General features: G+C 33.2%; 3 protein-coding genes and 1 long non-coding RNA gene across 5 annotated transcripts; 3 read left to right on the top strand and 1 right to left on the bottom strand.

The window, feature by feature from the left end:
* Positions 1–969: 969 nt before the first annotated feature.
* LOC101213520 (queuosine salvage protein) lies at positions 970–3637 on the top strand. Its single transcript, XM_011659589.2, has 7 exons — positions 970–1159; positions 1268–1408; positions 2171–2269; positions 2353–2429; positions 2551–2659; positions 2771–3099; positions 3309–3637. Exons 1-7 carry the CDS (start codon positions 1090–1092, stop codon positions 3399–3401), a joined length of 918 nt encoding a protein of 305 aa, XP_011657891.1. The 5' UTR covers positions 970–1089; the 3' UTR covers positions 3402–3637.
* LOC101206142 (formamidase) lies at positions 3545–8301 on the bottom strand. Of its 2 annotated transcripts, none has more exons than XM_011659588.2 (7): positions 7969–8301; positions 6938–7175; positions 6049–6239; positions 5635–5870; positions 5288–5531; positions 5041–5148; positions 3545–3818 (listed from the first exon to the last, which is right to left on the bottom strand). In XM_011659588.2, the coding sequence occupies exons 1-7, from the start codon at positions 8191–8193 to the stop codon at positions 3696–3698; spliced, it is 1365 nt and encodes a 454-aa protein (XP_011657890.1). In that variant the 5' UTR covers positions 8194–8301; the 3' UTR covers positions 3545–3695. The 2 variants fall into 2 exon arrangements, with proteins under 2 accessions (XP_011657890.1, XP_004141873.1); XM_004141825.3 differs by lacking the exon at positions 7969–8301 and adding an exon at positions 7401–7926.
* LOC116404545 lies at positions 4637–5498 on the top strand. The gene is made up of 2 exons (XR_004217398.1): positions 4637–4776; positions 4973–5498. It is a non-coding gene; the product is annotated as an uncharacterized LOC116404545 (long non-coding RNA).
* A 4119-nt stretch (positions 8302–12420) lies between the features above and the next one.
* Positions 12421–13691, top strand: LOC101206615 (LOB domain-containing protein 37). The gene is made up of 2 exons (XM_004141827.3): positions 12421–12685; positions 12782–13691. Exons 1-2 carry the CDS (start codon positions 12502–12504, stop codon positions 13297–13299), a joined length of 702 nt encoding a protein of 233 aa, XP_004141875.1. The 5' UTR covers positions 12421–12501; the 3' UTR covers positions 13300–13691.
* Positions 13692–22783: the final 9092 nt, after the last annotated feature.

Genomic DNA, 22783 nt, shown 5'->3' with positions numbered 1-22783 from the left:
CTTTTATATTAGCAAAAACATACCTACTTTTGGATTACACTTCTAATCTTTATTCTTAACTTTATTTTTTAAAAAAAAAAGCATCATTAAAATCAATTATTTCAATCCCAACTAGATCATTAGAGCGTATTCTCATTCTCCACGTGTCATTAGAGCAATCGAGTTTTTCAAACTTTTATCACGAGAGGAATATTACGTTTATGTATCCATATTTTGAATTTCAATTTTTAAAAGTTAAAGTTGTATGTAAAATTATTTAATAAATAAATAGGAATTTGTCATAAATAAAAATTTTTATGGTGTAAATTTAATTTAATTTTTTAAAGCTTGTACATGTATTATAAATCATATACAAATACAACTTTTTGAATGCAAGCCAGGCTCATAAATTAATTAGTAATATAAAAGGTAACAATAACTAGTAATGGTTTTAAAACAGTTAAGCATAGTTTATAGGAGTTTTTAAAAAATAATAAAAAATACAAACTATTTACACTGTTTACAGTAATAAAAATACTAAATACTGAAATTCATTATATTTTAGTATGGTTGAATTTGAGACTATTGGGAGATGGTTAGTCTCAGACACAGATTTAGTATAGATTATGAGGCTCGAGCCTCCCTAAACTTTATCGTATTTATATAATATGTATAAAAGAAATTAATTAATGTTTAATATTTAGAGAAGTATGGTTGAGATTTGCGGACTGGTGTTAATTGCAAAGGGCATGAGAAGTGTGGTTGTTGGCCTCATACTGTGTAGTTACGGAATTATTGTTCTTGATTGGTTCATATCAGTTTGAAAGGTTTGGTTGAGGTGAGGAGGAAATGGGATGGGCCCAAATGTTTAGAGGGCCAGAAGGAAAGCCCAAAGAAAAGAAGGACGCACGTGAAGAACATGGGCCGACAAAGATGTGGAAATGGTGGTCAAAAGTAACGGCCCTCCCAAAGCAGATACAGATACAGGGGATCTGCCAATGCATCTGCCGCTGACCGGATAAAACTGCTCAGAAAGCGACTCTAAAGCGGGAAAACTTGTAAACCAAAAACAGCCACGCCACGCCACTCAACTCCGCAGCCTCAGCCTCCATGGATGATGTTAGGGCAACCTCTGCTTGGGTTGCTAGCCGCTCCTCCCATGTCCTCGTCGACTCTTCAGGTTCACTTTCCAAACCCTTATGGCTTTTGCGTTTTCTTTTTTTCTTTTTTCTGTTCGTTAATGGTGATGGTAAATGTGGGTCACTTTCTTTTGGTTTTCATACTACAGGGATTGAGAAAGTGGTGGAGACCATCGAGTCGATTCCTAAAGTTGTCTGGGATTTTGAAGGGATTCACTATTTTGATAATGGCCCATTAACCGTCCAGTACTTGTTTGTTTTGGACGCCTTGAATTTCTGTTTCTGGCCTGGTAAAATTTATCTCCCTTTTTTTTTTGTTTCAGACATGCTATTTTGTCCTTTCAATTGTTTCTTGTTGGTCGATTTTCGCTTCTCTGCGGTTCGTTCTTTATAATTTTCACTGAATACCAACCTGTGTTATTGTTAATTTCACAGCTGTTTCCTCTACGTTTGTAAATATGGTGTAGGACTCCCCTGCATGTTGAAATCTCAAGAATAAGAAATGGTTTAATTGAGCGTTATGATTTACCTCACTCGAGATCATCTATTAATCGCCCCAGATATTATTGATGGCATTGGAAACTCAAACCCAATTTTAGCAGAGTTAGAAAGATAGAAAAGCAGAGAAACAATATTTTAGCTTTTGAGATTCAATAAGATTACTCTCAAGTGTCTGATTATGTACTCCAGATTAGGTGCAAGCTTAACTGTGTATGTCACACTTCCAAAACCAGTAATGAGGTCAAAAGGGTTCAAATGTATGATATAATTGATTTAGATTTAAATGATGCAATGGAAGTTCAACTTGAGAGTCAGAGTACTCACAATTTGGCATTTGTAAAAGCCATATAAGTAACTTATATTATTCAGCATTGTAGGGAGAGACTTGAAGGGACAATGTTACTTCTTTTTCTTGCTTTATTCCATTGGCAATTTTATTTGTACGTCATGCTTATGTTTATATTGACATGTAGTGTTATAATCTAGAGAGGCAATTTAACATTGATATATTCTTCTTCACTTTTCAATTATTTTCTTGCTCTTGGCTAAAGATAAGGAATTGAGCTACGATCACTTGGCCTCGGGACTGAAGGCCGCTCTTCAAAATGACAAGTCAGCATTTGATGCTGATCGTCTGCAAAAATACACTGGTATGTGACAAATGACAAATGATATCAATAACATCCTGTCCTGATTGTGTAATTTCATTAATCACTTTATCAATGCAAATCAGGCCCTGAGTTGCGCGAACTGTTGAAATGGCCTAGACCACTTCCTTTGGAGGATGAAAGAGTTCGCTTGCTGCGTGAGGTGAAATAACTTCACATTAGTAGATTCTAGTATATGTGTATTATGGACCATATTCTTCTGACTCGCATTACTTATCCTTCAAGGAAATATATTTTTGAGATCATTCTATTTCATGTCTCAGGTTGGATGCGAACTAGAGAGAAGCTTCGAGGGTAAAGCTGCTAATATAGTGGAATCCTGTGGGAAATCAGCTGTGAAGCTTGTTGCTGTTATCACACAACACTTTCCTGGTATCAACTTTTATATAATTTTATTTAACATGTTATTTATTAGAATTAGGTGCTAATGTTAATGACAATATATTGAGATGGTCGTTTGATATGTTCATCGCCTTACATCAGGCTTTCGAGATCACTCTCTTTACAAAGGCCACCAGGTATTCCTGTACAAACGAGCTCAAATATTTGCAGCTGACCTTTGGGGTGCATTCAATGGACAAGGATATGGAGAGTTCAATGACATTGGTTCAATCACCATTATGGCAGACTACATCGTTCCTGCTGTACTTCGACAGCTTGGGGTGCTAAAATACAGTTCTACACTTGCAAGCATCATCGATGCTAACAGTGAAATTGGTCCAGGCAGCGAGGAGGAAGTAGAACTCCGAGCTTGCTCAATATATGCAGTTGAAAAAATGAGAGAATTGATTAGTATGAAATCAGGAAAACAGGTATTTCCTTATTAAATTATCTTTAGACGACTTTCACTCCATAGTTCTACTCCACTGTTGTAGGATTCAATTTTACGTCTGTAAGTATATTTACTTTCTGGCAGCTGACAAAAACCGGAAAAAATGACATATCCCATCTCTAGCCCTCTACCTTCTGCCCATGCTTTGGTTTTCCAAACTATAGAGTAAAAAGATTTGGATTTTTGCAGGTTCTAAGCGTGGAGTTAGATCTTTGGCTTTGGTCCTTTGGAATCCAGTGTCCATCACTGACACACCATCGTACTCTTTCAATTTACTATTGATTCCAACCAACATTTGATCTGATAGCTTTCTGTTATGCACCAGCCAGTTAGAGAATGGCAAAATTTTGGCGGATGATGCTCGAGGTGATTTCTTGAGGCATCTCTTTTAGTAACTCTGAAGTTTAGTATCAAAGGACCCAATATTACAAATTTTAGATTCGTATATCTTTTACTCTAGTACTGTTACAGACAGTCAAACGACAATTACTTTATTGAAACAGTATTGGGTTATTCTCTCTCTGAAATTATAAAAAAGAAAAGAGAAAAGAGAAACTGAAAAGAACCACACATGTTTTATGGTGAGGCGCTGGGGTTCTTTGTGATGGGCAAATTCCCATCGTAGCTACATTTCAGGACGTCTGGTCTTCTTAATAGTCGAGGTCCAGTAGGAACTTTGCTCGGTTTTGGGCGAATGTCCTGCTCATTCACACATTTTTCTTTATACATATTAAACAAACTTACGGACAGAGATTAATACATTTGATTTTAGATAATATTAACTATCTCCGAATGGGATTAAGATTATCCAAAACTATAATAACCATTTCTATCTACACTGTTTCAAGATCTCTCATCTACTATCGTTTTTATTATTTGACCTTCATCATTTCTTTTATTATTTGCGATGACCTTCACTATTTTCTTATCAAATTAAAATATTTTACATTATAAACACATACTATTATCATTCAAACTAAAATAATCATAATCTAAGTCAAGAAGTTTGTAAATGTGTAATGATGAAGTTTTTCAACAACTTCATTAGTAATTGAGTTATTTAATACTATGAGGTAAGTATGTGTAGTACCTCCTTAATTTATATTATATGATGAAATTTATATTATATGATGAAAAACATGTTTATTGACTTGAGATGTGGTCAGCATTTTGAAATTGATTTAGAAGTCTACACATTACATTCACCTTTTCATGTTATCCATAAATATTCGCTTCAATATTCTCATGCGAATCTATGATATTCGATTGTTTTTTAAAATACTAAAAGCAAATGTTGGACTATGGACTATGGCTTTCTTATCACTAGGGAGCAGAAAAGTAGTTTTAGTAAAAGGGAATAACAAAAGCAAATGGTCAAATTCACACGTTTAATTTGATTGTAATGTACTGGTTAGTGTGAGAATAATTTAAAATCGTTAAAATCACTTTTATCATATTTAAAATCGTTAAAATCACTTTTATCATATTTAAGATTGATACAATATATCATTTTAATAATTTAAACATTACCAAAATTGATTTCCAAGGTTGAAAAGCATATCCCCAAGTGATTTTGAAAATGTCCAAATGTTTTTAACCATTCTAGATTTGTTTCAAGGATTTGTGATCCACAAGTTATAGTCACCCAGCAATTAATGTAATTCATTTGTGCTATAGTGATTAACACAATGCTGTTATCCTTTACATGTTCAGGAATGATTTTGAAAAAAATCACTTTTCTCAAAATCAAAATGATTTCCAACACATTCATTTAATAACTCAGTTTGATTTTACGTTTTCCAATGTACTTTTCTCACCACTGAAATAGATTTTGAAGGACTAAAACTATGTAGGTGGTGATTTTGCAATAACTTGATGAAATTAAACCAACCCATACGAGGAGACGAAGAAAGGTAGGTACCTGGTCGAAAATGGCGGTGGGAATTGCCAAGGTAACCATGGCATTAGGCGTATCAACAATCCCAGAGATTCTTCCTTCACATGGGCAGCACGATAGCAGCAGATAAGCCTGAATTTCACACATCTTATTTTCAATAATCGTATTACACAGCCATTGTTATTTAGTTTTTTTGCTCGTGTAAGGTGTTTGTGAATTTGCTTGTGTGAGTTCTCGTACTACCAATGGCAATCGAAGAAAGTCACCATACCTGCTCCTTTGAGTACCCAAATTTGTGAAGGTAGTCAATGGCGTTGAGCACAGCGCGCTTGTAAGCTACAGTGGCATCAAGAAAATGCTGCCTCCCACTTTCATCAACGCTGATGCCTTCAAAAACCAACCACTCTGAGAATCTTGGTTCAACTGGACCTATCTCAAAAATTGGGTTCACGTGCAGAGGAGTCGGCCCCATTGGTGTCAGGTACTCTTTCATTCCACCCCTTATAATATCACACCTGAAGAACAAGAACATATAACACAAGTAATATTTGTATATAATTAATTGTTGAAGTAGGAAAAGAAAATGAAAAGGAAACCAAGCCAAGCTGAGAACTTTACTTGAGTTCTAGAAAACCACTCATTTCAATTGCTCCACAGAATGAGACTTCACCATCCCCTTGGGAGAAGTGCATGTCACCTGAGCTTAAGTTTGCTCCTTCCACAAATACTGGAAGGTATACTTTTGAACCTCTACTGAGGTTTTTGATATCACAATTTCCACCATTTTCTCTTCCTGGAATTGTTCTTGCAGCCTCATTAGCAATTCTTTCCCATTCTTCTGTCCCCTCTTTGATCTAGTTTGAAGCAATGTAGAATGCAATGCAATGTTAGAAAACTACATAATACACTTCACTTGAATTGGAGGGAAAATCAGCAAGGCCATTATTTTGTGTGGAATTTGGAAGGTTTACATAAATTTATTGGAGTTTTATGTTTTATGCATCTAACGAAAATGTTAGTTTAAGATCATACCTTTCCAAGAGCGCAACCTTTAGCCGATGGTAGGTTTGCTAAGGGTCGTGAATGCACAACTTCACAAAGCTTTAGAGTTTGAAGGCCATTTTCTTGAACATCTCTTTCCCTTTCATTCCAAATTTTCAAAAGTTCAGCCGATGGAGCAGTTCCTATTACTCCAGGATGAGTTAAGCCTGGGAATCGAACACCTGGAAGGCGTATGACAGAAGTGGTATTAGATGGATATTGAGGGTATATTATTAATTAGTTAAGTAGTTTGTTAGGGGAGTTTTGATACAAATACATCGAGTGGAGAAGGAGAAAAACGGGGTAATATTTTGGCTTGAGAATCATGGCTTGAGAGTGATCTCAAAAGATCGGGAGGGTCCAAGTACCTTGAATTGCATAATTTATTTTGTAGTTTCGTCATCTTTTACATCTCAATATATCTGGGGTTCTTTGTATTGGCATATAATGGTTGCTAATGCATCTATGCTACACATTCTTATTGGAAGCTGTTAGACCACCCATCATACGCCAGTATAGTAGGAGAAAAAACAGGAAAGAGAAAAAGGACGAGGAGTTGGTTATGTAACCAACTGCAAGTGGGGACCACAAGGAAATGGAGTGCCGACGCACGATCACCATGGCAGGGGAGTGAGGGAGCAAATATAAATAGAGACGAGAAGGAAGGGAGAGGGCAGAGAATTTTGGTGATAAGAATCCTACTGTTATTCCTTGAGAGATAGGAAGGCAGCCGAGGGAGAGAGGGAGTCTTCGACAGGGAGCTTTTATTTTTCTTCTGTATTTTTCATTAGCCACAGTATTTCCTATATTGTATCCTTTTCCATTGCCAACTGAGAAGTCGGGTTCTATCAGAAGCATTGTTTAAAGTTGTAACATTTACCTGGGATTTGAGGAGAGTATGCATAGATTCCTTCGAAATACCAAATAGCTTTGGTTGCACAAGGAAAATGGTCGGTGAGAAAACCACCTCCATTTTCTCTGTCAAATGTTGCAGTATAACCCCATTCATCTCCTGGGAGAGGACCCAAGTTGCAAATCTCGACTACAAGTAGATCCCCTGGCTTGGCTGGAACTCCATCTTTGTCGACAACCCTAATTGGGCCACTCAAATAATGGGTCTAGACATTTTAGAAATAACAGCACATTATTAGTATATTGAAATCTACATTCTTTGTATTAGCTTTAGAACTCACTGTTCATCATTGTACTAGTTAACTATGACTGTACTGAGTAGAAAGCTTTACCAATTATTAGACTAGGCTAATTAGGAGCTCGAAAAGGCAACTATTCCTAAATTTTTATCTCCCATAAGAATAGATAAGGTTAATAATATTTATACTTACAACAGAGAGGTCAATTTTCTGTACATCACTAGCAGAGTCATTATCTCCAATAACTCCTCCAGTCCAGTCCACCATCTCAACCCGAAAGAGCTCATCCGTGTAAACCTCAGCAACTGGGGGTATAAGCGGGTGCCAACGGTTGTGAAGAGGTAAAATTTGATCCCATGGCTTCTTTTTCAAGTCTACCGGAACAACAAGTCTTGGAGTAGAAGGAGCCATGAAATTGGACAAGAAGTAGACAGAAACTAGGGGCTTAACATGGTCAGGAACGTAAGTTTTGTTCTACTAAGTTCTTTTATTGAACAGTCCCTTCTAATCTAAGCAGCAGAAATTGTTGAAAAGTACACAAAAAGATAAAAAGATAAGACAAATGATAAGACGCTAGTTTGTCTTTCTTATTCATCATGGACGTTGACAACCAAGTAATGGAATCTTTCGATCTCCTAGAGTTACGTTGAGAATCTCGCTCCTTTTATTTTGTACTGTAAACTAGCTGAGGTGTGATTATTTAGCAATACAAAAGTTGGGGATGAGACAAAGATGAGGGTGAGAGAGGAAGAGAACTTACAACAGAGTTATCAACATGTTTAATGTCATCAGCAGAGTAGTCTTGGGTGATTCCTCCGCCGCTAAAATCCACCATTTCTACTCTGAAAAACTCAGCCACTTTAACCTCTGCCACCGGCGGTATCTCCGGGTGCCACCGGTTGTGAAGTGGAAATTCCTGTTGCCATGGCTTCTTCTTCAAATCTATAGGCACCACTAGTCTTGGACCATAACCAGAATCACCCATATCCTTCTTCTTCTTCCTCCTTTTTTTCTATGTTTTCGTTAGTGGAACTAAAACAGTACAATTACAAGGTAATGGAGAGTTTTTCCTTGGTACGATGTGGACTACTGGCGACTTGCGTCTCTCGGTTTTTGTCTAATTAATCTAATCTAATAAAAACATACTATAAAATATACGTCGTTGTCTAAATTCTAATAGGAAAGATTCAAAATATACTATATTGAAACCACTTTTTTTCTAATAAGAAAAAAGTTTGCTTTCTCAAATTCTAACTATTTTACTTCAAGAAATAGAAAAATTATCCCAAGAAGCTAGGATGAAATAAACTTCTTTACTAAAAACCAAAAAATTAAAAACAAAGTGGTTGCAAATGGAATCTTAATATTAGTTTATAGATAACTTAACATTTGGTTGATAACTACAACAACTTTTATCATTTATAAATAAAATATGAAACACTTTTGGTTGAATTTCTTGTTTTCAGATTTTCTCTGAAAGAGATTTTAAACTAGACCTGTTGTCATTGAACCAATATATAACTTTAAGTTGTGTGAAACAAGGGAAAGGGAGAGAGAAAAAAAGAGGTCACATCCATCCATGGACCATAGTTGGAATCTTTAGAGGATTTGGGTGCAGTGAAATAAAAGATTTTATGATCTCCACTGTCCCATCAGCTTGGCCTTACAAATTTTGATCACAACCATCAACTCATGACATTATGATATTATTACAATGACATTTTTCCCATTGCACATTAATTTCTTCACCGAATTATTTTTATTTGCTTATTAATTATCTAAATATCATACATCATACTCATTAAAGTTCAGTTTTCATTTATGATATCTATATTCACAGTCCTTAAATTAAGATGTGATCCATTTGATTATTACTAGTAATTACTTTCTTCTTCTCACAAACAAGACACCTGAAAATATACAAAACTCAATTTCACCATATTGTTATACATTTTTCAAAGGAATATTTTTCATAAGAAAAAGTACTGAACGTAAACAGGAATGATTGGGATATTTTTAGAACAAGCAAAATTCATAGCCGTCAAATACTATTTACTAAACAAAAATGACAGTGATAGAAACTTAAAGTATGTTTGGAATATATTCTCAACCTAAAACATAAGTCATTTTTTTATATATATATAAAAGAGTTTAAATAAGAAAGGATTTAAAAAAAAAACAGTTTTGGGAAGTAAATCCAAATGGTCCATCAACCTCTTTACACTGTGGAGCGAAAGAAGGCAATTTCAGTGAGATTTGTGGCATGTGTTGTCCATCATACTGATAATTACTTCATTACTCAACATTAACAAAAGTCAAATCTTCTACTTAAGCTCTTTACATTTAGAATAGACTGCTTTGTGTAGAGCTCAACAGTTAGTAAGTTTTCATGCTCCTTTTTCAAAGAAGAGTACTGTTGGTTTAGAATAGACTGGTTTGTTTTGTTCTTTTGCTCATGCATTTTCAAATTTATGTCAATTATGTCGAATATGAAAGCTTTCAACTGATATATCCTATATGTTAACTTATAATATTTGTTTTTTGGTTAATGAATACAATATTAATAATTAATAAAAGAGTTGACACCTGGACTAACATGGTGTGTACTGACTACAGTACTCATATCCAATTGAAATCAATGTATTGGAATGTAGAAACCAAATTGATAATTGATAATTGATAGATAAAAGGGAGAGGTTGTTCAAGAGGTCAATATAATTATCTCTTGTGAAACTCCTGACAAGTATATAGTTGATATTTGTATAATCATACTTTTAGCCGACACAGTGTAGATGAAATGTGAAATTGCTCTATTCCTTTAAAAACTATTTTTGAAGTAGCAAATTATCAAAATGTTGAGACAAAACTTGAGAAGATGACGACTTGAAACGGTGGTTTTTCTTCTTCTTTATATTGTAAATATTGTTTGGTAATATAAGAAACGTAAAGCAATGAAATATAGGTATTGTGAGATAATTCATGAGTGTATGGAAGATGAAGATGTGATAGAAGAATGGTAATTGGTAATGTAATGTAGGAAGGGAATTGAAGTAGAAATTTTGGGAGAAGATAAGAAAGCCACCTCAGCATCCTCATTAGTCGATGTCAGCCACGTCATCCGCCGCTTGTTTAACCGTCCACGCCATCTTAATGGAATGCAACTGGCGGCCCTGTCTTTTTCTCACATTTAATTCTCTTTTTTCTAATTACTTTCTTTTTTCCCTCTTACCAACATTTTTTTATTCCTAATTCAATTAACTCACATGCCTCAATTATCCAACTCCCCATCAACTTTGTAATATTGTTGTAGGATTTTTTTTCTTCCAATTTTTACTATTATCTTTTTTAATTTAAATAGTTTACATATTAAACACGTACTACGATAATTTAGAATTACAACAACCAACTCATTATCCTATTATAATTCAACTACTATAATTTAGAATTACAACAACCAACTCATTGTCCTAAACATCTTTGGATGCACGATCCTTTCTAACCAATTAAACATGATCCTATTTAGTTATAACAATATATTACTTCAAAATATCAAAGTCAGATTGTCGGAGAAGAAAAAAATTAATTAGAAAAGTCAATAAATTCCACTAGTAATATATAGTGGATAAGGTGTATTGTTTATTAGGGAGTAATGTAAAGTGTCCAATTAAGAGTTGGGTATGTGGCCTTGTAAAGGCAATGGAAGAATCCCCCTTGAAGAGTTAATACACACAAAAAATAGTACAACATGGTCCACAACCTAAGATCTACAACATTTACAAATTTGGATATTTAAAGCATTTTTAAACAATAGGACTCTCTTTGGTCCCTTAGAGTTGTCACCCACAATAAAAAGTTGAACTCTTTATTAGTTGGAATCTTTTTTGAAACTCTTTTATCCCTTCTCCTCTCTTTCTTTTTTAACATTTTAGGTAAAGAGGGGAATTTGAGTTATGTTTTTCTAGTAGATCCCCATTTGGTATAGAACCAAATTATTTGAGAAGATCACTAGTGTTTTTTAATCCATCCTTCAAACCTTATTCCAAGGTACTCACATTGTGACCAACCTTCTCAATTAACTTTTCCTTTTTATGATTTTTTTTTCCCCTTTAAATGTTGTATATCTTACAACTAATTAAAGTAGGTTAAAGTTATAATTAAGTATAGTAAGGTAAAAATTTATTTAGACTTGTAGTAGTTCATTGGGCAGCACTTCAAAAACATATAACAAATTGAAAAAAAGAAAAGAAAAAAAAATGGACCTCCCCACTTTAAAATAAAATTTTATAAGCACTCTTTATGGGGAAAAAAGAGGGTATTAAAAATATATTAATTTAAGAGCTACATATCTATAAGCAATTTGGTATTGACCTAATTTGTTGGGAGGAAAAATAGTTGGCAATTTCATGCACTTACTGTAAAACCCCAATAAACAAATAGAAAAAATATTTATTTTATGAATCATATAACGTATTATGTAAATATAAGAAGATGGTCCAAAATAGTTTTAAAAAAAATATATATAATTTGGTAATTTTTGTAAAAATAGATTGGGTTGAATTACAAAATTTGAATATAGTTTTTTAAAAATGAGGAATCTGATAGATAGGAAAGAAAATTTAGAGTTGACTAATTTAGAGAGTTTGAATAAAAAGAATGAAAAGTGGAAGAAATTGATTTATAAAATTGAAGGTAAAGATAAAGAGGAAGGAAAAAGAAAAATAGAAAAGATATTTAGGCGGTAGAGAGAAAAAAAGAAAGAAAAACATTATTTAGGCATAGAAGAAATGGAGTCCCAAGGCCAACACGAGAGGCCACATAACATGGAGGACCTACCTTCTCTTCTCCCTCAATATAATTATATGAATATATGAATATATAATTATATATTTAAAATAAAATATTAAGAAAAGATATTTTATAAGAGAGAGGAAGAAACGCATTAACAAAAGAAGCAAAAGCAATATCCATAAAATAAAATAAGATAAAAAGAAAAAGAGGAAATCCAACGGTGGAGGAGCGGCCATCCGCGGAGACACGGAGCCGCTAGCACCCAACTCTTTGGAATCTCAACACAAAAGAAAATTTTAAAAAAGTGTTTTTCTTTATACCCACGCGCTCTAACCTCGCGTCACACACTCCCAACTAACCCAACCCTTAACCACAGTTAAAACTTCCCCCCTTACCCCCTTCTTTCTTTCTTATATATCCCTCTTCATTTCTTTCCTTACTCCCCCGATTCCTCCCACCTTCCTTCTTCTTCTTCCATGCCACACACCATTCCCATTTCTCAACCATGAGTTGCAACGGTTGCCGTGTTCTTCGAAAGGGCTGCAGTGAATCCTGTATTCTTCGCCCTTGCTTGCAGTGGATTGATACCTCCGAAGCTCAAGGTCACGCCACTGTATTCGTCGCTAAGTTCTTTGGCCGTGCCGGTCTTATGTCATTCATATCTGCTGTACCTGAATCTCAGAGACCTTGTATGTTCTCTTTCCTTCTCTCCTTTCTTCTCATTTTCACGGTTTCTTTTTTTTATTCGTGGTTTAATTTAGGTCTTTCCCGTTTTCTATATCCAGCTTTGTTTCAGTCTTTGTTGTTCGAAGCTTGCGGACGCACCGTGAATCCCGTTAACGGTGCTGTTGGTCTTCTCTGGACTGGGAACTGGCACGTTTGTCAGGCTGCCGTCGATACTGTCTTACGAGGCGGTACGTTGCGGCCGATCAATGATTTCCTTGCTGCTGGATCCCCTAATCTGGCCTCCGACGACACTTCCGAGACGGAAGTAGGATGTACCGACATGTGGAAGATACGAGATTCTTATCCTAATTCTCGATTCTCCAACTCCCGATCTAGGCTCTCGCCGAAGCGCAAGCGGTCCGAGGAAGCATCCACTAAGCACCAACTGAACGACCTAGATCTCCGCTTGACTCCCACTTTTCCAGCCAAATCAACCCTCCGCGCCGCTACGCCGTCCATGAATTCGGAGGAATCCGAGACCACAACATGCTTCGAGAGCGGCCTCGGTGATAATCACCACCATCATTATCCAGAAGAAGGAGTCGCTCAACGGAAACTTCTCAATTTGTTCGTCTAAAGGAACAGAATTTTCCAACACACACTTGGCTTGGTACTGTGAATCAGATGTTCATACGTCAACAGCCAACACCCCTTTTAAGTAGGCGATTTTTTTTTTTTTTTTTTAATCATTAGAAATTTTGTGGGTTTAATTTAAGGAAGAAAACCCGGAAGTGAAGTGACCGGGAAAGGATTCCGGCGAGTTTTGTTGATTGTAATTGTAAAATGGAAGGCACCGGTACAGGATTTCAGTCCTCCGTCGAGGGCAGAGGAGTGAGAAATGAGCGTCTGTCGGTGGTCCCTTTTGTTGGTTATTTTTCCATTTTGTAATTTAGCTGTGGGTGACTGCGTGACTCAATAAAATTCAAAATAAAAACATATATATATATATATATATAATCCAATTTGGCATTTAAAAAGTTTTGTTTTGTTAATTCGCTCTCCCCGGAAACCGCAACAAATGGAGATGTATACCCAAACACACTAAGGTGGGAGAACTTCGAAATTTCCGCATGCGGGTCAATAGTTGCGGCCGGCACCCTAACTGAAGGACATCTCCTACTGTGCATTATTAGATTAAAACTGAAGGTGGACACAAACATTGTTAATTGTTGTTATGATGTATGTGTAAAATAGTTTAGGTTATGTTGTTTTAATTGAAGGGATAGAAAGAGTTTGAAAAAAGGAGAATGACATCAGGGTGGGGTTAGAACTTGGATGGATAAGTTAAAAGAAGAGGCGCGTGGGGGAATTGATAATAGTGAATGGAATAGGGTTATCCAGAGTTGAGGAGGGACTCCAAAGGCTTTGGTGAATGATGATGAGAGAGAGAAGCGGCTTTTGGAGAACGCAAAGAGACGTAAGGGAATGGCATTGGCACTACTTCTTCTCCGTTCTTTTTTTCTTTTTTTCTTTTTATTTTTAAATTCATTATTTAATTAATTTTAAAAAAATAAAAAAAGAGGGAGTCAGTCTTTATATAGTGTGTGTGTGGTGGGGCCGTGTTCAATTGCAGTTTCTGCATCACTTTCATTTTCCAACCCCACTCTAAACCTTCACCTTGTAATGTAATACCAAAGTTTGGCAATTATATATAAGTATTAGGAGGTAGTTGGTTTAGAAATGTTATATTCCATGTGGTGGACACAGAAACATGTAAATATAAGGAACGATGTTTGTATTGAAAGGTTGGAGCATTAGGCGGAGAGATGGGATTGAGGGAATGAAGGAATGAAGGAATGAAGGAATGGGATTGAGGTTAACCTAATGGAAGGGTAATGGGGTAATGGGGTAATGAGTGAGGAGTCGCCGCATTTTCCAACTCGTCCCCACCGGACATTCTTTCTTTTCGTCAAACTTTTGTGGCCCCCACGCCACCTCATCTTCCACTCCCCCCCACTTGTTCTCCTACCTCCTACCTCACACTCACATTCATCTTTTTTTACTTTCATTTACCTTTTTATATAAATTCATTCTTCCACAAATTAATCTTTTTTTTCATTCTATATACACACACACATATATATAAAGGAAGGAAGAAAACTTTTCTTTTTTACTCTTTCTACTTGATTTACATCATTAATTGCACCTCCAACTCATAATTCCAATGTCTCCAATTTCATTACAATTTTTTTTAGATATTATGTTATTATAGTTACTACGTAGGTAAACTAAATAATACAAGTGAATATGTTAAATTATTTATGAAAGCTAAGGGTGTTAAGTAAGTTTTTAAAGAATAATATAGAAAAGTATATTTGTAAGTTAAAATAATAAAAAGAAAACAATCGAATTACAAGGGTGGGGGGCATCAGCATAAAATTCAGATGTTGATTTGACGGAGTTAAAAAAAAAGGAATTAAAAAGAAAATAAAGGATAAAAACCAATGTGTAAGTTAAATGGATGGTAGAAAAATGAAATTGAAATGTAAAGAAAAAGAATAATCCATAATTATGAAAATGAAATGAAATGAGATAAAAAAAGGGGGGAGGGGGAAGAAAAGAAATGGGTGGCCAGCAAAATTATTCGAAAGTTGGAAAGATGTGACGTGGAAATCACCAACCGAAGCGGGTGTGGTGTGGCTGGCTGTGTGTATGTGGGTGATTGATTAATTTGGAAAAAGAAAAGATATTTTTAAAATAGAGGGTAGGAGAGTCCGTGCGGTGATTGGTCTGCGAGGATGGCTTTAGTCTCTCCCACTGAATTTGGACAATAAAGACAAACTCCAAGCTTCCTGGTGCAGCGACGCAACCATGTCCAACTCCAACCCCACACCATTTTCTTTTATTCACTATTTTCTTATTAATATTCAAATTTACCAAACCGCCCCTTCCTTCCTTCCTTCCTTCCTTCCTTCCTCCCTCACCTCAACTACCCTTTATTTATTTATTTACTCAATTACTTTTTTTCTTTCTATAAATTTTATATTCTTCTTTCTATACTTAATTATTTATTCACAATATTTCATTTATTTATCCATGTTTTTGTTTTTGTTTTCCTTAAATCATGTGATTTTTTCTTTCAAATTATGAAGACTACAATATTTTTGAATGTGCTGTGCACATCCACATCATTACATTGTAATAGCAAAGATAAGAATAATTACATTGAAAAAGGTGTTATTTTGAGTATTTTATTATAAGAATGATTGCTAGTTTTCTCGGTTCTTCACTACTTTTCATGCTTTTCGTTTATAAAGATTTCTAATTCCATTTTTCTTTTTTTATTCTCCACATTTTTTGTTTTTTTTTTTTAAAATAAGTTGATTTAATTCAAATGAAAGGTTTTGTTAATCACTTTGAAAATAGATTTTGTAACGTTTTCAAATTTTTTTTAAAAAAAATTAAATAAAAAAAACAAATTTTCTCTAATCAATCAAAACCAACCTTAATTTCAACGTTATTATTTGGAAATTTGGCATCATTTGCTAAGTGAGTAATTATAATTAGTTATATGATCAATGGATATATTTAGAAAATTGTTTAATTTAGGAATTTGTTACCAAACACACATGAAATATTTGTATGCTTTCGTCTACTCCTTTGCTTTTGAACTTTTATTTTCGTATGGTCTGCTAAGCATGTAAATTTTTTAATTATAGATTTTATCTTCTAGTATATGGCAAATGATAAATAAATCTATCTTGTTTAGACAACTCTAAACTATGTTATGGATAACCTCAACTTTTGTAGAGAGAAGAATGATGTAAATAACAAGAAAGGGGGTTTAGGTTGTGTGTCAAATAATTTAAAATATCAACCACCGGAATTATTAATAAAAATGGGCCAAACTATATCTATAAAAGCATTAGGACCATCAATAACAAGGGACCTCAATTTTGGATTAAGGGCAAAAAAAGAATAAGTTGTTGATAGAAAATTTAAGCAATTTTTGAGCACTTTTTGTCACCATCTTCCATTTCTTAGGCCTCCAAGATAATGGAATTTGTACTAAAGTCCATTTGGCATTGGGATAATTATGACACACCTTGATAATGACAAGGGCGCTTCTCAAAAGGGTAATTTCTACCTTAAATTCGAATGGAAACTCTAATTTCCCTAAGATAAGTTATAATTATTATTGACATTATAAATCATATTTCTACCATTTTATAGACATGCTTTGCTTCGTTGATGAAGTGCTCAATCGTCTTATCTTATAGTTACTTCATTAATGAATATAACTCTATTATTAGATTTGTTTTAAGGTGGGATTTGGCTTACCAGCTGGAACTCATTACCATCATCTTCCATGCTAAATATGTACACCACACAAATATATATATATAAACTATATAACAAAATGTAGAGAGTCTAGAATAATGTACAAAACTGTAAGGAAATCTAATTATATTTTAGAGATGTTATCTACTAAACTCGGCTCAAATTGACTCTCTTTAAAGAAAAAAAAATTCCTCAATTAATAATAATTATTAGCTTAAACCTTGATTTTTATAATTATATATACTTTTATGATGCAGGATACAGCACACATGCTCTAGCTTCTCTTCTCTCTATTATTTTTATTGTAATTAATGTACTGTTATTCTGACAATATGATGTATGAGTCATGCACAATAAATATAAAATGTAAACACAGAATTTGATTTCGTAGGTGTTCTTTTTTTTATCAATTGTTTATTTATTTATTCAAAATTCATATGACTATATTAATGAAGAAATTCCAACTTTACGATTAATTTGTTTACTTAAAGTATCATTAACATTCATAATATTGGAGCAAGTTAATAAATGTAAATAATACTAAAGAAATAAAACTATAAATTATAGACTAAACAAGACACAAATACTATATATATATATATGTGTGTGAAAGAATAATCTATTATAAATGCTGTACTATTAAGATATGATATTTTATCCCAAATTTGGAATCTGCTTTTAGATTATATTTGTTAATGGGTTGAAATTGAAAAGAACCTAACATGGGAAAAAAAAAAGAGAAGATAATATGAGTGACTAAAAGGAGGATATGTATGTCCAAGATGACGGGAGCTTTTAGGCAGCGATTTGCAAGTTGTGGTTATTGATATCAATAAAATTGGAGCCACCCAATTCCAAATTGGCCCCCACTTTATTTATTTATTTCTTTCTTCCCCGAATGGCCATATATTCCAATTCCCCCTCTCCTATTTTTCTAAGGTTTCCCCTTTTTGCTTCAACCCTCTAAAACTCCATCCCAATCAAAAACTCACAAAAGGACACCAAACAGATATTCATTCACAACTTACTATTGTTTTTTTAAATTTAATTTTATGGAGAGAGAGCGAGAGGGCCCATAAGGTGTTTGAGAACATGTGTGAAAGAAAAGAGAGTAGAGAAAAAGGGTTGGGATTTGGTTTTAGTGTTTTGGTGGAGTTGAAGGGGCGTGATAAGCAGCATGAAAGGAAAGGAAAGGAAAGGAAAGGAAAGGAAAGGAAGGAAGGGTATAGGCGCTAAAATGACGGATTATAATTATTATGGCCTTGGAGCAAAAAGAGGCTCTTTCTTTTGTGGCTTCTACAATACACACAATTTGCCCTTTCATAACATTTTAAAGCCATTAAAAAAGAAAGCTACTTCTTATTTCCACTTCCTCTTCCTATTCTTAATTTAATATTTATTTATTTCTATTTTGATTTTATGGAATAGAATGGAATGGGCCTATAGCTTCCTTTTTTGTTTTGTTTATTCCTTTGTGTTGTGCTTAACATGTCAACAATTCGGTCTAATTCGGTCCATGTTGTTTGCACCTACACCACTTCATCTCTCTCTTTTCTTTCTATTTATATCTTTCTCTCTATTTATTCCTCTTTTCCCTTTTTCATTTCTATGGCCCATTCCCATTCCCATTCCTATTCCTTTTCCCTCTCTATACCATGATGTTTATTGTTCACCCAATAATCATATATTTTACATAGTCAAAGTATACAAGATAGGTTGCATGTGCATTCTTAACAGGAAGGTTGTAGTTAATCCAATCCAATCCAATCCTATAGTATTTTATTTTTCAAAAAAAAAGAAAAGAAAACATATACCTCCCCACATTTGCTTCACCCACTTATTTTCTTCCCAAAATTGTATAGGTAACAATTTCATTTCTTTATATTTGAAAAAGATATTGGTATTCCTATTGTTTACAAATTGTATCGGTGTAGTACCTATCATATAAATTATTATTAAGATTTAGTGATGTTGATTCAAATTCAACTCAATTATATTATTATGTTCGTGGTTGTAAAATACTAAAAGTGACCTAAATTATTATCTTAGTAAAAAGAAAACTATATAATATAAAATTCTAACTAATTTAGTTTGGTTGATATTAAAAATAACAAATTTAAATTTATAAGAACATATAAACCAAATTTGAAATTTAAAATTTAAAATTTAGAAAATAGTTAAACAAACATATTCACAATTTAATAAATTGGATCTAAATATTAAACAGACTAAAATTCAAAACTAAATTAAATATATAAATATAAAATAAATACACCTAAATAGAACCGAACATTTAAAATTAGATCTCTAAAATACTGAAAATTCAAAAATCAAAATTAAATAGTATTAAACATGTATAAAATATTAACAAAGAAAGGAAAAAATAAAATAAAGTAAGAAATACAAAAAAGAAAAGAATTAAAAATTGATCAAAGTTGAAAGATGAAAGTTGAACCTTATGTTTATCTATTTTTGCCCAATTTTGTTAAAACCTTCCTTAAATTTTCAGAATGATTATTAAATATATTTGGTCTTTTAATAAAAAAATGAAAAATAGAAACAAAAACATTTCTTTTTAAAGAAAGAAAAGCATAAAAACTATATGAGTTAAATTGATAAGAAAATAATTAAAGAATGGGGCATAAGTAATACAAATGGACCCATGACTTAGTCAAACTATAGTCCCATTAGTGACTCTTAACCTTTGTCTTCTTTTGTCTTTCTTCTTTTTATTCCTTTCACTTCCAATAGGTCCAACTCTCTCTCTCTTAAAGAGGATGTATTTAATCATTTTATTTTACCTTTTAAGGATAATAATAACTATGGTCCCTCATACACTGATTAGTTCTTTGATACCAACCATCATCCGTTTCCTCCAATATCATTTATCAGATTCCATTTTTTTTCTTTATATCCGACCAACTACTTGCTTCAATGTTAAGGACGACACTTTATCTCAAAATTAATTAAAAATAAGAGTAGTATCTCATTTATCTAGCAAGTATTATGAGATCTATTCATTTTTTTAATATAAAATTCTCAACATAACTTTTCGAGATAATGTCTATTTTGGTTTATCGTATCCCTTTAATTTATAACTAGATTTTTTTATAACGTTGAGTGCAATACCTGGAGACATGAACTCTAACTTAGAAAAAAAATTATAGTCAATTATTATTGAACCACGAATACTCTTGATGTTTTGTAGAATATTATGTGAAAGTATGCCGTGTTGGTGATATATAATTAAATTAACATTCATTTAAAAGTTTAAGTTTTTATGTCAATTTATAGTTTAAGATGGTACCAAAGCAAATGGTCCAAGAATATTCTTGTTTAAGTCTCCGCTTTCTTTCCATTTAATATTAATTTTTATTTATTGTGTTTTCATATTTCAAATTTACACGGATTAGCTTAGGTTTAGTGCGCTTTTAAAAAAAAACACCATTAAAAGCTACAAAATTTTGTTTAAGAGGGGTCCAAATTGAAATTGGAAACAAGTTGTAGGTTTAATTAGAATCAAAATTTAGTATAGATGTAAAAATATTGGTTGGAAAAGATTTTTCTTCCCCTTGTCTCATTCCTTAGAACATTTCAGAGATTCCCTTTTCGTGTAAGCCAGAAAAAAAAAATGAAAAAACTTGTTGAGTCATGTAATCACTTCAAACATTTCAAGTATACATATATGATTATATTAAACAATCAAATAACTGGTAAAAAACCCAAGAAGATTTTGTGCTCTGATTTTCCATTCCTCATACACTTTCATACTAACAAATAAATATTTTTCAAAATCCAACATATCTCTCTTCTCAAAATATTCCTTTTGCTGTCTATGCAACCAAAAACTAAACTTAACCCCCAAAATATAAACTTCAAAGAAATTCATCTACTTCATTTCTTTTGTCCTACGCCATAAATTGTAAATGGAACCCTAAATTCCCACATCGTTGCTTTCGAAACAAAATTTACATTATTAATCTTTGATCATACACGCAGCTAATCGCCGAGCTTTGTTCCGTAAGCTTGTAACTCGAGGGAGGGCATATAAGAAAATGGAACATGAGCCTATATTTCTTGGCCGGGTCTAATAGGGCTTCATTCTGGACAGTCCTTTCAAGCAAGGAGATGGGCTGTATGGTTTGGGCGTAAGCCCAGAAGGCACAGCCTTTAAAGCGGAGGGGAATGCGTCAGGCTGGCTCACAGAGCAACGACAACCTCCCGCTCTTTGCGGTGAATGGAAATCTGACCGGTGCCTGTTGGGCCCACTGGGTCAAGAGATTGGACTTAATGGACCATTTCCCTTTTGAAAAATTTATGTGGGCCTTGGCCCAATTTAGTCTCCGTCGTTTATATATCAAAATTGTTTTTATGCAAAAACCCTATTTACTAATTCCAAAGGAAAAGGTTTAGAGAAGGAGACAAAAAGTAACAATCTCTTCATTTTATTCTAATTGTGGCGACGTTCCAAACTCGACAAGAAGAAGACAAGAAAGGCAACAACATAATGAAAAGAATAATGTATTTTTTAAGGCTGCGCAATATGGGGGAAAAATGCATTGAAAGATTATCACAAATTACTATATTAGTTGAAGGTTTGACCCATTCCAACACCTATACAATGGTTTAAACAGCCTTTAATTTTCTATTCCAACTCACATATAAGGACATTGGATTAGGTCTATATCTTTCTAATTATTTTAATTTTACTTGATTTCCCTACTCAATTATCTAACATAATTTTCCCATCAATAATCAATTCAAATGGGTGCTCTTAAATTCAATTATAAAATTATAATATATATCATTGTCATTGGGGAGTTTATCTTCAATTTAACTTGGACTTATGCTATTTAAAACTCCTACCTTTTATATGGAGTGACTCACTATATAAATAAATTAGTTCACACCCTTTAAAATTTTGGAGTTTTATCGATTACTACATTGTATGTTGTATTTAAATTTTCAACTTTTTGTAACTGTGTATCACTGTGTATACTCTTTGGGAAATATTATTGTAGTAGACATATAATTAATTATTTGATCAAGGAATAATTTTGTAATTAAAAATTTTAAATTGTTATAAATAAATAATAATAATTATGGTTGTCCAAGAAACACCAGAGTTCCTCGGTCCAAATTATGGAAAAACAGGTTTTTGGAAGCATTTTTTCTTTTAATTCCAAATTTAGTCTGATTTGTGAAAGATAATTAGTAAAGTGGATAATAGAGCATAGAGAGTTTGAGTAATATTTATCAATTATTTTTTAAAGCAAATAAAAAAAATCACATAACTATCAAAAAGTCTAAACAACTATATATATGTTATATCTTTCTTTAAAAGAAAAATATCAAAATTTCTTGGTGCAAATACATGGACGAAGAAATCAAACGCCTCAAACCTCAAAATTTGTAATACAAACATTGTACTAGTTGATAAACTATATCCAAATAAAGGGGAATTCGAATCTTAAACAGAATTTCCCAAACAAGTTTTCTTTTTTATATAGTTGAACCAACTGAATCATTAGTAAAGGATAAAGAAGAGAGATTATATTTATAGTTGGGGTTTGATTAATTAGTGCAATAACAAACAAATAATCGTCGGCATGTGTTTTGGCTTTCCATATGTTTTGGGCAACTTTCTACAATAATTAATAATGTGAATGTGTTGTCCACTGGAGCTTAAGAGATAATTAGAGTTAATTTGTAGATTAAATAAAAAAGGATGATAGTTTTGAATAATAAAGCACATGTCGTAGATGCTTACGTGTTTGTTT

The sequence above is a fragment of the Cucumis sativus genome, chromosome 6 (genome assembly GCF_000004075.3).
Source record: "Cucumis sativus cultivar 9930 chromosome 6, Cucumber_9930_V3, whole genome shotgun sequence".
Lineage (NCBI taxonomy): Eukaryota > Viridiplantae > Streptophyta > Magnoliopsida > Cucurbitales > Cucurbitaceae > Cucumis > Cucumis sativus.
The sequence above is the reverse complement of the archived record's forward strand: the minus strand, read 5'-3'. Positions and strand labels throughout refer to the sequence as shown.

Excerpts from the sequence above, each read along its gene's own strand:
- LOC101206615 (XM_004141827.3), top strand. The coding sequence starts at position 12,502 with ATGAGTTGCAACGGTTGCCGTGTTCTTCGAAAGGGCTGCAGTGAATCC. Across the intron at positions 12,686-12,781 it reads ACCTGAATCTCAGAGACCTT|CTTTGTTTCAGTCTTTGTTG; the intron begins GTATGTTCTCTT and ends TTCTATATCCAG.
- LOC101206142 (XM_011659588.2), bottom strand. The coding sequence starts at position 8,193 with ATGGGTGATTCTGGTTATGGTCCAAGACTAGTGGTGCCTATAGATTTG. Across the intron at positions 6,240-6,937 it reads ATACTCTCCTCAAATCCCAG|GTGTTCGATTCCCAGGCTTA; the intron begins GTAAATGTTACA and ends TACGCCTTCCAG. Across the intron at positions 5,149-5,287 it reads TTGGGTACTCAAAGGAGCAG|GCTTATCTGCTGCTATCGTG; the intron begins GTATGGTGACTT and ends TGTGAAATTCAG.
- LOC101213520 (XM_011659589.2), top strand. The coding sequence starts at position 1,090 with ATGGATGATGTTAGGGCAACCTCTGCTTGGGTTGCTAGCCGCTCCTCC. Across the intron at positions 1,160-1,267 it reads TGTCCTCGTCGACTCTTCAG|GGATTGAGAAAGTGGTGGAG; the intron begins GTTCACTTTCCA and ends TTCATACTACAG. Across the intron at positions 1,409-2,170 it reads GAATTTCTGTTTCTGGCCTG|ATAAGGAATTGAGCTACGAT; the intron begins GTAAAATTTATC and ends TCTTGGCTAAAG.